This window comes from Cardiocondyla obscurior, linkage group LG18 (assembly GCF_019399895.1).
Source record: "Cardiocondyla obscurior isolate alpha-2009 linkage group LG18, Cobs3.1, whole genome shotgun sequence".
NCBI classification, from domain to species: domain Eukaryota; kingdom Metazoa; phylum Arthropoda; class Insecta; order Hymenoptera; family Formicidae; genus Cardiocondyla; species Cardiocondyla obscurior.
The window spans coordinates 674,707-691,620 of record NC_091881.1 but is presented as its reverse complement, the minus strand read 5'-3'; the positions used below and the strand labels follow the sequence as shown (position 1 = coordinate 691,620).

At 44.0% G+C, this 16,914-nt stretch overlaps 1 protein-coding gene across 2 annotated transcripts in view; it reads left to right on the top strand.

Moving 5' to 3' along the window:
• Positions 1-713: 713 nt before the first annotated feature.
• Nha1 (Na[+]/H[+] hydrogen antiporter 1) overlaps positions 714-16,914 on the top strand; it is a 28,301-nt gene continuing 12,100 nt past the window's right edge. The window contains exons 1-3 of one of the 2 annotated variants that reach the window (XM_070669242.1): positions 714-3,746; positions 10,075-10,237; positions 15,561-15,935. In XM_070669242.1, the coding sequence (XP_070525343.1) occupies positions 10,149-10,237; positions 15,561-15,935 (464 nt within the window). In that variant the 5' untranslated portion in view covers positions 714-3,746; positions 10,075-10,148. Of the gene's footprint in view, positions 3,747-10,074; positions 13,606-15,560; positions 15,936-16,914 lie in introns of those variants that run through there. The other variant, XM_070669241.1, reaches the window with a different exon arrangement.

The window sequence follows — 16,914 nt, the reverse complement described above, 5'->3', positions numbered from 1 at the left end:
TTACAAATGGTTTTTTTTTTTTTCTCAATAATAGAATATTTATTAATTGATAAATATTCAACAATTAATTTATATTCCGCAGTCAGCGCTTTTCATTTATCGATTTATCGGTGCAATGTTTTTGTACGTAAAAAATTTAGTTATAGAGGATTAAATCATTCTTTGCTTAAAAACAGTGGAAAAAGTGCATGCTTTTCATTGGTACAATATCAGTTTGTAAGATGTTAATAACACAGAAAATCTATTTGCTTTTGCGTATTTAAAAGTTGTATGAAAATAATTTTGAAACATTTAATTAGAATTTTTCTTCGCGAAAAAGGATCGACCGCTATTGATTTAATTAGAGAATCTGCAGGCGAGAGAAATGGCGATGCTTGTGCATGACAGTGAGTACACGTGCAGAATTAACGAAAAGGAAGACATTATGGACACGATATAGATAGTCGAAAGGGCAATTGGTATGCTGCCACGATTCTATCTCGTGTCTATAAGAAGCGCACGGACGCAAAAGACACACCCATACGTATATACGCAATTATCAATGTTTGGAATGTTGGGATTTGTTTAAATAAATACTTAAAGAGTCAAAGCGGAGCTTCCCGATGGCGTTTTAATATTGCGCCCTAAGTCCTTCCCGTCGTCTCCTCAGCTTTACTTTCGTTAAAACTGCATCTACGATATTTGACTTCTGCTATAATTAAATGCAGTACGATATAAATCCAACTATAAGTTGTAACGTACTTGCAACATTATCTTTAGAAATTTTCTGCAAATTCTTTCAGTCGCCGAGCGTATCTTATCATTTGAGAAAGACGTAATATACTGCAAGCATATTAAGTAGATGCGCGGCGCCCGCCTGCAGTTCTTAAAGACGAGAGATTAGATCAGCCTTTGCAGAGAAGAGAGAAGAAGAAGACGAAGAAGACGAAGAAAAGGAAGGAAGGCAGAGGGGAGAGAGGGGAATGAAAGATGGAGAAGCGGACGTGAAACAAAGTGGGAAGATCGGGGATTAGAGTGCACAAATGCCTACCCGCCCCTTTCTCACGCCCGGCGCACTCGTATTGACGTCTCGCGGTTTTCTTCCCCGGGCGCGGGTGGGGTGGCCGAGGCTCGAGATTTAATAGGGTGCTTGCCGCCCCTCGTGGTGCCGCGCAACGAGATCCGTCGCCGGCTGAAGTATAATTAGTCATGCTATACAATACCACAGTGGCGTAGACCGAATGCATAACTATATATTATATATATATATTCGCCGTGCGCGCAACCGGTGCTCGCCGAGGAAAAGGGGTGCGAAAAGTACGCGCGGGGGTTGTTTAGTAATTGGCGATACGACGAAAAAGTCGAGCAGCGGCGAGACATGAGGAATACCTCGAATCAATCTCCCGGAACGACAAGGAGGAGGAAAAAAAAAAAACTTCGGGACTCCCTAAGTTTTATTAAATCACACGTTTCCATTTACAAGTAATGAAAAGCAATTTAATTTCCTTTTGATGAAAGGGACTTGGTGAAAAAGCGATCGCGTTCATTTGATCACGGTAACGCCGTCGCGTCAACGGTTTAACGGTGCGCACTCGTGTTAAATGCAATTTCGGTGAAAAATGGATCAAGTGCGGCGGTCGTGGATCTGTAAAACTTTTTTTTTTTTTTGCCGTTATAGTAAGTGGCAGGTCGATATTGATATTGATATTGATGCCGGCATCTGTGCGCGACATTGAAACCCACGCGTTCCTATCGTTTTATTAATGAAGATCTCGATCTACGAAATCAATGGATTTGCGTTTTGATGCGCTTAGCATCGGAACCGAAATATCTTGGTTCCATCGCATTTTTTGATCGAGAAATTATTTTTTTTTCCGGAGAAAACGGCGCCCTAAAAATTATTCTTTGTTGAGAAAAAAATATTTCGTAACAAGATTCGATCTACTCGTCCGTTACAATTTTTTTTTTTTTTTTATGGAACAGCGAACGTTTTTCTCGTCGGTTTAAATTGGTATGGATACACCCAGGCTGTCTTAATCGGTTTAGCTATTTGATCGTTACGGCTGACACGTACACCTGCGTACCACGCGACCTTTCGCTTTTTTTTTTTTTTTCTCCCCCAAACGCGATGATCCGAAAGGATTCATATTTTTTTTTTATCCGCAGCTTCTGAGATAGCGTAAGCTCGTTACATTTTTCACAGCGCGCGGATCGTTTCCTTTGGCCGCGTCCAAAGGAGGGAATAAATACGTCTTTCCTCTTATGAAGCGGCAAAGTAACGTGATCTTTCATTTAATGCGCGCCGCCCTATCTCGCCGATCCGACATCAATGGGATCGCGTGGGTAAAGCGATTAAATCATTCCAGCCGGGAGCTCGGCAGGGAAATCATTAAGAGAACAAAATAAACGGGGCGCGTGGAAGAGGAGCGACCGCGCAACACGGCGCTATTTGGAGCGGAAAGAACAGCGGGACGCTGCGCTCACCGCCCTACCGCGGGCAAATGTGGGTTATCGCGGTTTACGGACGTCGCTAATTAATAATCCGATGCTATTTTTACGCAGCCGCCGCGAGACTAAATGGCAGCCGCGAGTCGGTCCCGGCTGAAGGAAAATCGATGGGGTCGTGACGCGGTGGCGTTACGCGTGAAGGCGCGGACTTAAGTAGCGGGTATCGAAACGGGATATCCGCGCTCACCCTCTTCCGGCGTAGCGCAGCCTCAGCTTTCCGGCCGCCGCGAGCTTACTTTTAATAATAAAAGTTAAGCGCAAAGCTGAGAAAACGCGGCGGAGAGGACGCGCCGCGTGTACCGATTGACTTTCCAACAAATCGCATTGAATGGAATCCGCTCTTCTCTCGCGGAACAAAGTAAAGCGATGATGTAGAACAAAAGTGGTGCATGTCACAATCGGAAATGAAGGACCTACTAAGCTCGAATCATCGCGACTCTCTCTTTGACTTTAGAGCTGCGGGGCGCGAGCTTAACGTCGCGAATGATTTCTTTGTGCAATTTAAAAAAAAAATTTTTTTTTTGTATATATATTATTATTATTTTTTAAAATATTTTCTCTGATGTCGTTTTCCGTTATTTCTCTGCCTTTTATCTTTGTATATAAATGTAGTTTCCCCGCTGTCTATATTCGCTGAGGTATACGACCGGTGCCGCCGGTAGACTTGCCGGTGATGGGCGAGGGCGGGAGAGGGTGAGGACACGTTTTGCAGATGAAATACAGTGCGGCGCGATAAATGGGTGCTGACACGATGCTTCACTGCAGAGACGTGCCCTTTTACTGTGAACCTGGCTTTATTCCCGCCGTGCTTTAAGCGACTTCGGTATAGGTCATGTTGCCGCGGAAGTTGCCTCCGCTTTTGTTTGCACCTTGACACCCGACCGGTTGTCAACGTCAGTAACCATTTTCCATTCTTTAAGAAATCGATAGCGGGTATAAGCTGCGGCTCTTAACGCGCGTACCGTTATATAATCCGTAATTCACGTTACGGCGAGTCAGTCGTTCACTCGCGATGGTGCCGTATGGACTTGAACTTTATCACCGAGTGAAGTGTACGCGTTTTAATCGGCCTTGCAATTTCAATGACAGCAATCAAGAGTTACCAGACGCGCGTCCAGGATACCAGATACACGTCAAGTTCACCTACCAATCGGGGATTCGATTCTGAATTACGGCGCTGGAGAACAACGAACTCAAACAGCTGGAGACGCGCAGGTGATCATTTCGATTCGCGACTTTGCTAAGTTTCTTCTATAGAGGTAAGTAACATTGCCATTTCCTGTTTGTATCTTCGGCGACGGCGTGGCCATGCTGAACCGGCGATATTTTGTAGGTCGAAGATATTTTAATATTTTATACACGGGGTATGAGCGCTGCTCGCGCTGAGTGAAGTAATACGGCACGAGTCAGCACGAATATAAGTTTGACATTACGTTGAGGTGACAGGTGAAACAGTTTATTTTATAAAATCGCGAAAATGTCATCGCGATCAAATGATCGAGATCCTGTATAAGTATATGCAACCAATTTTTGCGTAGGTTCTCAAAATAAGAGAATTTATTCATGCCGTTCTGTCAAAGACAAACTTCAATTTCTGTTTTAAATGTTTTTTTCAATTTTTTTTCTTACGCCACGTAATAGCGCGTTTCTGTTCTGTTTCGCTGAATAAAATAATTATGAAAGTTTTATTTTAAAACTTGTAATTTGAAAGCAACAATAATTGCGAATGATTTATTTCTTATTTCGAAATAGTAAAACAAAAGATGTTTAATGCAAGTCAAGGTAATGTCGAACTTTTAATGACTATACATATATAGAGGATTAGAAACAGGAGCGAAAATTTCGTCGTTAATTTTTAACCTGCCGACGAAGTTTCACCGCTAAACTTTCGCGGGCAGTGACAAACATGCGCGGCTAACGTCAATTGACATCGAGACTTTTGAACTGTTTTTCTCAAAAAAAGACTTCGCTTAAGGTGTCGCATATTTGGGATTCACTCACTGTAAACTTTTATTTTACGCAAAAAAAAAAAAAAAAAAAAAATTTGAAATTCATGAGTTAAAATCACAGGCAAAACTTGTATAGCTTCGCTCTTTGTACGAAAATATAGTTAAACACAAAGGGGATCGCGTTGGATTATATATTGGTTATTTATCTGAATAAAAGTTCAAGAGAATCAGATTATTACGAAATTTCCAAATACGCGACACCCACCGAAGTCTCAGCTGGATTCTGTGGAGATTCTGTATTATTCATCAGATCAATTGAATGCTAATTCTATTCGAACGTAATTGCGTCCATTCATATCGATCTGCAAAGGTATGGACTAGCGGTTCGCCAGCTATGTCTGCATATAATTCTACCTAATTAAGCCTCGCGAGTGAGCGTATCGGTCAACCAGGGTTTTCAAGGGTGTCTTTTTGTCGATTTATACACTTAGACATTATAAATTTATATCTCGCACGCGTGGTATAGTTTGAATTCTATAATAAAACAGAATGCCGTTCGCGGAAAAGAAAAAGAAGAAGAAAAAAAAAAAATAACTGCGGTGCCACGAATGCGAATTAAAGCGAACTCGCCGCAATGGACAGACCGCAAGACTACTTCGAACCTCGAGTCGCGAGGATCGGATTTGGAGATGCGAGCTATGTAGATCCCATAATTAAACGGATCGCGCAACTAACTTCCGCCGGGACCCAGTTGCGAGACATTGATACCCTGAAGTAGTAGACCCCTGCGATCCGCCTCATCCAGATTAGCGTTTCGATTATTCAATTATTCCAATTTCGCCGCGCGCAGCGTCGCGTTCTCCGAAGATTGGAATATTTCGGGCGCACCTGGGATTCGCTCTACAATTCCGCATGTCGGCAAACGGCACCGGAAACGGACGTCGAGCGCAAATTGCGCCGAGCACGCGCGAGAAGACGAAATCGCCGAGTGTTCCGCGTCGGAGGAAAAAGAAAAAGAATGAAAAATCTCAGTTGCGTTTGAGTCAATGTTAATCCCCTCCCACTTGTGGTACATCGCGACCTCGCGCCTTCTTCCTGCACGAGTCAGAAATCGCGATAACGAGGGCTAATTGAACGTGTCGGAGACCACGCGTGGACTCACGCGATGGGGCAACACATGTTGGATTCGGCTCGGTTGACGAGAGGAACGTCGCGCCGTTCGCGTTTTTTAAAACAGCTAATTCGCTCGCTCGGATTACGGAAATTAATTCGACAACTGCGTTCATTGTTTTCCGCGCCGATTGTTAAAACGACGAGAAAAAGTATGATTAGCGAATTACCTTTTTGCTTGGAAAAATGTTTTAATTTCTCAAGGTAAGCATATCGCGCAGAACAGAGGGAAGCTCACGTCTCTCTCAAAGCTTATAGAAATTATTAAGTTTAAGCTTTGAAAACGGTAAGCTTCGATGGAAAAAATGAGAGAGAGAAAGAGAAAAAAAAAAAAGATAAGAGATCACTTTGCAAGTTCTCCTTTTTTTTTTTTTGACACAATTTTCTGCGCGAAATGTGATATTTGCGCGCAAAGTGTGCATAGATTGTGCAAGATTTATGCGAGCGGGAAACAGTTCTACCCGTGACAATTTTCACAACTGCCATAACAAGAGCTAATAATCGACGGTAGTCATTAGCGGAAATCCGTCACAGCACAATCCTGGGGAACGTAATCCGCTCCGATGATTATCAGTATGTCGCGATTACGTTCGCTGCAATGCGGCACTAATTAATTTATCGTATAATACACTTGAGAAATACGTTCAAATCTGACAAAAAACAAAAAAAAAAAAAATAAAAAGAAACTTTATACTTACTTTAGAAAATACCAGTAAATAATTCAAGAAGTACAAAATATTAAAATAACATTAAACTGTATTTAACTTAATTTTCCGTAATTTTCTGATCCTTAATCTTCTAATTCAACCTAAATTAAAGTACCTTTGTTCTATAATTTCTTAATCTGTTTCCTTCTCGCAAGCACCACCCAAGAGTTTAGTCGCGATCACAAGAAACTTTTAGTAAGATCCATAGGAATCGTGGACTGTATACTCATAAACCCGGCATATACCATTTTTTTTTTTTTTTAATTTTTTATTTACTTTCGCTTTGCGACAGATGAACGCAATCTGTCGCGTCACGCTTTGCAGAAGGCAATATGAAAAGAGAAAATATTTTAGTTCGTCCCGCGTCTCTCACAGCAGCAGCAGATGCAGAAAATTGAAACGCATTAAAATGCATTACGAATCCGTGGCGGTGTAATGTGACACGATTCCGCAAAAGCACCGTAAACATGCCCGACGGTCGCGATCCGTCGCATTATGGGAATTGCAACTTTTTTCTCTCTCTATCACGAGTGTGAAGTAATAAGCCGAAGGAATGCAGCGCGACATAACTTCGACCAAATTCAATAAAAATAATGATATCGCTTTGGAATAAAGGAGTCGATAATTGCCTAGCTTTATTAGAAACTTTGTTGTTAGAATTAAAAATTCAACAGTAGTTTATTAGTAGTTTATTAGAAATTGTATTTATGCGGTCGCTGACGATTTAATATTTAAGCATGCAGTTGCGAACCGACTGGCGATTCGAAGGAGAGTGCAATTCTTTTCTGTCCTTCCATCCCGACATTCGTCTCTATCGCCAAGATGTTTATGTATGGATGCAACGGTGCAGCAGCTGCACCTTGAATTACTTACCTAGATTCTAGTCGTGTTATCGACGTCGCATCGCATTCTTTTTACCGTGTAATATAGTTTTCGCAAAAATTCCCTTCCGCCGTAAATACATCGAAATTGCAATTGCAGGCGGCCCGCGCCCGCGCGAATGAATAATGCAAGAGGCGCGATTATTCATATTCCTGGCGCATATTTAACGTACGGTTAGCAATGATTTTAGTTAAGTAAATTTGTCGAAATTCGGTACACTTAAGTATCGCGGACGCTTCTAACCGTATACAGCCGCTATTTAACTTGCGTGCTATTTGCGTAACGTGGGGATCGCGTTTAATATAAACATGAAAGGCGAGTCAAAGGGTAAATTTACCGGTGAATTTATACCGTGGATACGTGCCGAAGCTCGCGAAGAAGACGGAGGAAAGAGACAACTTCGTCCTTGCTTGTTGTGTGCGCCGATGAATGCATATAACAACGTCGGAGTTTCGTGAACGCCACTTTGGACCGCGACAAGCGCTAAAATGTCGCGCGTACCCGATGCAAACTAACGCGGCTATTATCATTTCCATTTCAGTTATGGCAATTCCCATCTCGGACACGCGTCGACAATTCACTGCGGGGATAGGATTCGCCCCGAGGCACCGTCGCGTACCCGAAAGATCCTCCGGCAAATGCCGTCTAACGTTGATAAGCGAGATAGGTGCTCGAGCTCTTCCTGGCAAAAAGAATAATAAAAAAAAAAAAAAAAAAGAAAAACCAGGCGCTGTATTGATGTACGAGTCTATTCAAAATGGGGCAACAGAGGGAGGGTTTTTCGTTCGCTCTTACAGGTTGCCAATATTATCCGAATCTCGGCAAAAACTGCGACATTTGACCGTCATATCGGCGTTGCCGGGGAACCGTAAAAAGCTGCAGGAAGATCGAAAGTGGGACGAGCGATAATCAGCGCGACGGCGCTCTCGAGTAAAAACTCCCTGCGACGTAAGAAAGATGGGTCGGGGGAGGGGTTGTGTGTAAAAATATATTTTGATGTATCGGAAAAAGGAGGACGCGCCAAGTCGATTGCGCAATCTCTCTGCCTCTCTTTATCTTCCTCTCTTCTCCTTTTTTTCTTCTCTCTCTTTCTCTCTCTCTCGTTGCTCTATATAAAGTCAAAACGAATTGCCTTTCAATTATTACGAGCTGGAGAACAACCGGCACCGGAAAGGCGTAACGATTTTCCATTTATCTCCGCGCGCGGAAGAGAAGCGGCCGCGAAAAAGCGGGCGGTTTGTCACACATTCGTCGTAGGTGACGTAATTACTACAAGAAAGGGACTACGCTTTCGATCGCGGGGCAACGCGGTCACGAGGCTGCGGCAAGAATTTTACGGCGAACCGGTGATCGGCAAGGGGGGTAGTTTCGGGGTACGTATCCTTGGCCGCTCCGCGGGGCGAAGGGGAATAAATAGATAGCGCCGTGACGTACAATTTCTCTTCGTTTCTACCGCCGAATTATTACGGAGGCCACAGGGTGCAGCTGCGCAATGAACCGCCTATCCGGCGTGTCGCCGAAACCACTATACTTTCCGCCGTCGTCGTCTGGCAGCCTTTTATCTCCGGGTGATATATGAGAGGGCGAATAGGGCTCGTCTCCGAGCGCGTCGGACATGCCGGTCCATGTCGCGAGGCCGCAGCATCCCGCGCTGCCCTGGGGCTTTTAAGCTAATTTGACGTAGCCGCGCGCGGTCATTTCCCGCGACTTGGCCGCCTCCTCACGCCGTTGCCCTTCCCGTCTTTCTCTCGGGACGAGAGATCAGACGGGCAAAAAGAAAGAAAAAAAAAAAAGGGAGCAAACTTTAAACGCACGCGAGGTAAATAAAAAAATAAATTCTGCAGCTGTAATTTTAATGACGCTCGCGGGGAGAAGCGCAAAGCCGGATTTCGCGCGTATTAGCCGCGATTCGAGCGATCCGGTGACATAAGCGGCTTTTAGGTCATCTTGAGTGGGTGCTGAAATTATTAGAACAGCGGTGTAGGAGCAAACAGAGCTCGTTACGGCGTCACGCGCTTTGAAGCCTTGGCCCGTCTTAAAAAGAGCGTCCTCTCGACGGCGTGCTCGCAGAAATCTGACGATTTGTCGTCCGGCGAGGATTCTTTGAAGCATGCCTGGCGATATGCACCTCGCACACGGTGCTCCGGGGTCAGAACAAGGCGAGGTGGGCGGGCGGTCGATGGAGGAGCGGAGAGATAGATCGGCGAGACCGGGAGCGACCGGAGCGACGGAGAAGAGGGATATTTGCAATTCCAATCCCATCTTCGACCTCGTCTCTCGCGCAACCTCCGTCTGCCCGTTTCACTCCCCGCTCTTTCGAGGGACGTAGATATTTCCTCGCGTGACTCCGCCGGCCGCGGAATGTCCGACTGACGCAAGAAACGATACCGGATCGCGATACACATCGTGGACTTTATTATTATTATTTTTTTTTTTTTGCGATTTTCCGCGCGCCGAATAAAAAGATAAAAAGATACGCGAAAAACGAGCGCTTTTAATTTTCCGCGCCCCGAAATTTCCATAGTTTGCGCGGCGTATCTATATGAAACGTGAATATCTCTTCATTTTAATGGACCGCCGCGCGGCCGACAAATGGCACGAGAGAATGCGTTATTACTCCGGAAAAAGAGATGTGCAGTCGATCGCTTAAACGTTTGTGAAGTAAACTCAACCGATATCGTTTACTTAACGTTTTGCGTTATTTTCAGACATATTATTTAGAAAATTGAAAGAGCTTTCTTTCTTTTTTTTTTTTTTTTTTCTTTAGCCACCGGACGGCCGCTGGGAAATCGTAATTTTACTTCGTCGGAATTGGCGTGCGTTCTCCGCGAGAACCCTACGCGAACCCACTCACATTAATCGGCTAAATAATGTTTCAGATTACGAGACAAGAGCGTTATCTACAGAGGACGCATGGAGCCGTACGAGAACGCTGCGTTAACGAGGGACGACAATGCTCGACTTCCGCAAGCGTGCCCAAGAAGCGTACGATTTCGTCGTTAGGAATCTGATTCGCGACGCATCGCGGGATCTCGGAGGAAGGTGAGTTAATGCCGGTGATTTTTTATAAAAAGACGCCTTCGGCAAAACAGGTTCGGCACGTTCTATACGCAGATATTTATCTCGTTTCCCTTCGCGCGCACATTTTTCAAAAGTGTCGCGCAAAGCAATCGTAACGTCCAATATAACAAAGACAAAATATACAATTCTTTGCATAAAACGTATCGCGTGTCGTGTTACGGAAAAGGTATAAGAAACGACGTCCCCGCGCTCTAAAAAATAGGGCGTGAAATCTTCTATTAGATTTCGTCGCGCGTATACGTGATTTATGTCCGCGCCTTTTTCTTTTCTGCCTCCCTTTTTTTTTCCTTCTTTCTTTTTTTTTTCGAAAGCTGAGCGTTTCGTGAATCTGTAAATTTTCGTTCTTAAACGATTTTATGGTTCCCCCTGTTTGTCCATTCTTTTTTCTTCATTAAACTTGATTGTGATGTCTTGTTAACGACGAAACTTCGTCGATAAATACCAGCGGGGGAAGGAAAAGAGGTAGGAGGACGTGGGCCAGCTATAAATTCTTCCTGTTTTCTGCACGCGTTTTCTTCTACAGCGAGCCGTCTCTTCAGCATATTTCATTTCCTTCTCCGCCCACGTGCGCACTTCTCTTCCCTCCTATATATATATTATCCGTCTACCAGTGGAGAAATAAATTAAAATAGAAATTTGCAATTTCCTGCGCTTTAAGAGTTCAATTCTATTTCGCCCGACTTTCGTTGATTCAATTCGCCAGTTTTTAATGTAAAATTAAACTTCATAAATTGGCAGAGAGAGCGCTTAACGAGTAAAAGCGAGGCGGAATAACGACGTTCGCCTCTCGCGGGCAGATTACTGAAATACTTGTTTGCGCAATTAGTTCATTCGCGATACGTAATATCGCGTTAACGTCTCGAAACATTTTAACTGGGAGAGGCCCCTGCTCGTTTCGCGGACACCCCTCGGCCTCGTTATTTCGGGCCTCCGCGCGTCTCGGAGTCCCAAAGTTCTCGCATAATGACGCCGTTGCCCGGAAGTTAATTTTATCGGCCCGAATCGGAGACGTCCATAAATTGAATTTCGATAGACCGAGTTCGAAATGGAGTTACATACAATTGTACGGCCAAACAAGCGCGAACGAAGCGCGAACAATAATATTGACGAGGTAGATAGAGACAGACGAAACGGAAGTGCTCGCGCAAGTGTACGATAGATATATATGTGTGTACATGTGCACGTCGATCAATAGACGATGGTACAGATCGGTGAGAAAGAGCAACGGCGATCGATACGTAGTAATCACATAGTTACCGTTGTCGGTTGGACGCACATCTAGCGATCTCCGGGCGACCGTTTGCGCGTGTGAGCAGAGAAACGCGTCGGGTACGTTTCTCCGTGAAGCCCGAGACGGATCATCGCTCGCGGGAAATCAGGGTGAATCGACGGGGAGAGTCCGTAGTTCAATTAAAACCGTCAGTTTCGATCTCGCGGTCCGCCGCTCCCGGGAAAGCTGAAGATTGCGCGCTCCGGTCATTCAGGCGCTCGCTCGTACATAATCACGGCTCTAGACGAATTCTCGGCCGTGCCGTCGACCCGTCCGCGTTTTTCGTCGCTCCTCCAGGTTCCCGAAAATCGCAGGGAACGCGTCTCTGCGGCGAAACGGGCGTTATTAAAATTGTCACAAGGACTCGCATCCGGAGATGTCGCCTGTCCTGACGAGGGATAAGCCCGGGATCAAAAATTTCATTCCAATCCCGTAATACCCCGACGCGACGGACAGCGGACGCTTACAGCGTGTGGTACATGGCACCGCTGAATTATTAGTAACGCCCGCGATAATTCAATACGATCTCTCCCCCGCTTGAACGACGTGGTACGACTCTCGCGGAACCGCTTCTTTTTAAAATGCAGAGCGAAAACGTTTTCCGCCGAAGTTGTCGGCGGATTTAAACCGAGTGTCGGAATACGAAAGTGGGAAAAGCTCGCGGAACTTTTCGTCGGGTCTTATCCCTCGTGTTTTCGATCGCGTCAGCTCTCCGGGTGCTTTGGGCTGTCGATCCGGCGGGCAGAGGCGCGGCGGATTGCTGCCGGTTTGTTAATGAGGTGGCCGGCTGTGCCCATCCTGTGTGCATCGCACGACAATTATCGTCGCGGACCGCCGTGACCGCCCGTGCCCGTTCGTCCGCGATTCGAGTTCGCTTTTTACAAGCCCCACTACCATCGGCTTAAACGCCACCGCTTGGCACGCGCATTAACCGCTTTTAGTCGCTGGTTAACCGTGCTATCGCGCTCGCGACGACCTGCATCGGCGCTCGACTCCGTTATCGCGCGGAGCTTTAACTACATCGAGGCACAAAGACCCAGCGGGATGTTACCGCTCGCGTTCGCGATCGCGTCCGAGAGCGCGAGGACCGCTCCACCGGGTGAGATCAATCCGGTAGACCAGTGAAAAAAAGAAAAAAAAACTCTTACGAACCAACGATCGGCACGGTGCTGAAATGGATCGGACGTTTGGTCCCGAAAACAACGCGTGCTAACGTCGACGCTAACGAAGAAAACAAAGCTTGGACCAACGGTCTGGTAAAAGCGGGCCAAGGTGTCAAAGACGTCAATCATCGTAACGCATTAGCGTCGTCGTCCACCGATCTACCGTCGCTGTCCCCGTTCCCGGCCCCGGCTGGAGTCTCGTCACGAGACTCACCCGCTAACGATTGCCGTTAACGTGGCGAACGCGTGATCCGGGATCCGTCGCAGTACGTTCAGCGACCGCACGCAGCCACGGCCTTTCCCGATCGTGATCAATAGCGCGAGTGGATCCGTATCGACAGGTGTGCCTCCGCGAAACGGAGTTTTCAAGGCAAGTCCGCGAGACCCGGTGGTTCCCACCGATCGGACGAGAGATCGGCCGGTCGCACGATCTGCATATTCACGGGCGTGCACCGCGCCGCGCGTTTGACAGAACTGTAGTGGAGAATACAGAGAAGAGGAGACTAAATTTCGTTCGCACGCCCGGCCGGCGAGTCACGTCCGAGGAGTTCCTAACGGTCGATAATCCGCCGGCGGAAAATGGAGATCGAGATGGGCAGCAGGACGAATAAACCCAGCGAGGAACTGGCGAAGAGACGGGTGTCGATCAGCGATCAGGTCATGGGGCTCGATAATCCCGCGTTCGAGCATCACCGGCGCATCAGCGCGAGCTCGGAGCACAATTCCGACCAGGGCAGGCGGAAGTCGATCCTGCATCACGGCGGCAGCGTGGAGAACATCCCGCAGCACAAGTTCGATCTGGAGAACGGTAGGATCAACGGTAACAGAAAGAAATCGGCGTACAGCCTGTCCAGCTCGATCAGAGACAAGATCGAGTATTCCGAGGAGCTCGAGAGGTGAGACACCCGATTACCTCGGCAAACGTTACCGCGAACTCTATTTGTCGATACTTCCGCGCTGACAAGTGTGCGTCCGGGTCATTTTTCTAGATCTAGATCGTCCTAGATCGCGGAGACGTCTCTCGAGACTCTTCCCGATCGCTTTGGAGACCGCGATTCTTACGGATTCGACGAAACAACCGGCGCTAACGGCGTAAATTGTCTCTTTACTCGCACGGTCCGTGATAATAAGTCACGTTGCGGCGAAATCAAACAGTCTACTCGTTAATAGATGACAGTGGACCGTAAAAACTATGAGCTCTTTTTGTTACACCGTCGCAAATTAAATACAACTTATCGTCGCGAATTACTGTTGTACTTTGATCGGCACGAATTGATATCTCTTTAAATTCCACTTGTCGTCCCTCTATTGCCTCCGTTTCTTCCCAAAATTATTTAAAATCAATGCCATGTTTGTGAATATTAATTACGATTCGAAATATGCATTTATTAATGATTTTTATACTTTTTATTATTATTAATGGAGCAACGAAACTCTTCTTCGTCTTCTATTGCCTTAATTATCTTTCTGCTTTTGTGTTGTGCAATTTAAAGCTTAAAAATATGTCGATTCATTCATTACTTGATTTATATTACAGGTATCTTGAATCGACAACACGGCTGAATCTGTTTGCGCTACTAATGCGATGATCAACATTAATTATTTTACTGCTATCATTTATGGCCTATTTTCATTTTCTTGATAACGATTACTTAAGCACACAAATTTAAAACAGTCTTTTGCTTTCCGAGGTTGTCGATTACTTCGAACGATTTTGAACAAGTTGTGTTAATACAATTAATTCTCACATTAATTAATTGTCTTTTTTTTTGTAAAAACATTGCGATTAGGCAGATTCTTTCAATTTTTCAATATAACAAAAAATGATACAACTTTATAAGCGGATCTTTATATCTTATAATGTCAAGCTCATTAATTCAATAATATAATCTTTATATTCAAAAATTTTGCCGTACTTTTGCAACAAAATATCTTAACAATTTAATTAAATCGCGTAATAAGAAAAAATTAAAATGTATGTTGGATCAATATTTATGTGACGCTCTTCTTAGTTGTAAATCGGTATAGAACATGTTTCAGAATTACCGTATTCTATTTTCAGCGACCCCGTATCTCTCGAGTTATACATCAAATTGATTCTAGTAGCAAGAAATTAATTAGAGACTTAATAATAGCGTTGCTTACGCGTAATAAATCGAATAATAGAGCGCGAATGTGCGAAAGTCCTTTTTTTTCCTCTCCCGAAATGCACGGCTGATAAATTATTGATCAGTTTATGAATTATTAATTCTTTATGACTTATGAATGAACGGGTGTAACATAAATTATGATATACGTTTTCGATTCTATAATGGATTCGTTAGTCCGTAATTACTGTTGCACACGCGGCATAATATACAATCTAATACACTGCTATACACGCAAAATTAACCATTACACATGTTTAACAAAAGCAGACAAGTAGATATTATATACGTAACTACAATAATCATTGGTTATTACATTATCGCGTCGAAATCTAAGCCAGTTTAGTAGTTAGAAATTATCTACGCGTATAAGCCGGTAGATATTGGAGTAGACTGAAGTTATTGACGCAGCTATTTGAAGATAATTAATCAAAGCAAACCCGTTCTAAGCAAATAACATAACAATGTATTAAACGGAGATTACATTATACGATAATTTTTTTCTTTTCTTTTTTCATACAATTTTTATTCGACGATTCAAGGTACTAGACCGTTCTATGTAGCGAAAAAAAAATATCAAGATATTAAATTGATCATCCGGTGCGCTTTGATCGTCGTATTATAGGAATTAGGAATTGTTGACCAGCTCCTACGCTTTGGTTGTTCCGTGCTTTATCTAATTTACGTCTTTTTTTTTTTTTCAGATCGTGGCTATATCTATTTTGCGCACGATGTCACGGTCGCGACGATACGCCGTCGTGGGAGCCACCAGGATGGAGAAGAGCGTGCCCACAGCCTTTCTGTCCAACGTACAGGAAATTCGCTCGCGTGCTCTGCCTTTGTCTCTTGGGCCTGCTGTTATGGGGCATCGTTTACACGATGATCGGCAATGACGCTGCCCCTGGTGGTCAACTGTTCAGTTTGGCCGCCCTGTGCATCGCAGCACATTTCGGGGGTTGGCTGATCTCCTTGACCACACTTCCAGCCTTGATCGGCATGCTGATCACCGGACTTATACTGCAAAACGTCGGGCTCGTCAAACTCGAAGGGCAGTACACCACGGCGGTATCCTATTTACGGTGAGTCCGCTTTCTTGGAATTATTATATTTCGTATAATTTTTAAGCAAACTTTTCGCCGACGACTTGATTAATTCTAGCTACGACGAAAAAAATTGTTTTAAGTGTCGGGGAAAAATCGTCAGGTTTTCGAGGGATTTAATTTAGAGGTAGTCACGGCCGCAGTAACATTTTTCACCGTTCCCACGATATAAATTGTATATTCGAAAAAGAAATTTTAATTAATTATGCTATTTTATTACATTTGCGAATATATTAATTTTATTTTTATTGACAAAAGGAATTCATTAATTTAATTAATTTAGTAAATTTAATGTAGAATCACTTTTGTAAAAAGCCATTTAATAATTTATTTAACTGAAATGAAAGAGGTCATCTTTGATCAAAAATAATAATATAATTTGCGAAGTTCAAGTTTGAAAGGTAGGAGAGAAAAAATTTTTTTAACGAGGTACACTTCGCCACTATTTGATATTTTTAAATGATATTTTTAGAAAGTTAAAATAGTATAATTTTTTTTTTTTTACGAATAAAATAATTTAAACTGCGGGATAAATTTCGGGTTTATAAAATTATTGTTCTCTATCACGTGGAAAATAAAATAGTGAAACATAAAGCTTATAAAATAATACCTACTTTTTTAAATAAAATACCGAAAAAAAATTTTCCGACGTACATTGATATATGTATATTTTACATAATTTCACGTAAAATCAATCGTTATTTTAATTCTGGCAATCATTAACGTACAGTGCGAGAGAACAAAAACGGAAAGCGTAAGGGATTCTTGACGGTCCAATTTCTTACGTAAACTCGAGGCTGAGCCGGTTAAATCGCTTTTTCATTGCGGACAGTCGAATTATCTCCGCACACATGTCATTATTGAAAAAACGTGCTATTATTGACGACAACGACGACGGCGATTACAATGACGACGATTACACGAAGGTCTCTCGAATGTCTCCGAGATTAACGATCAG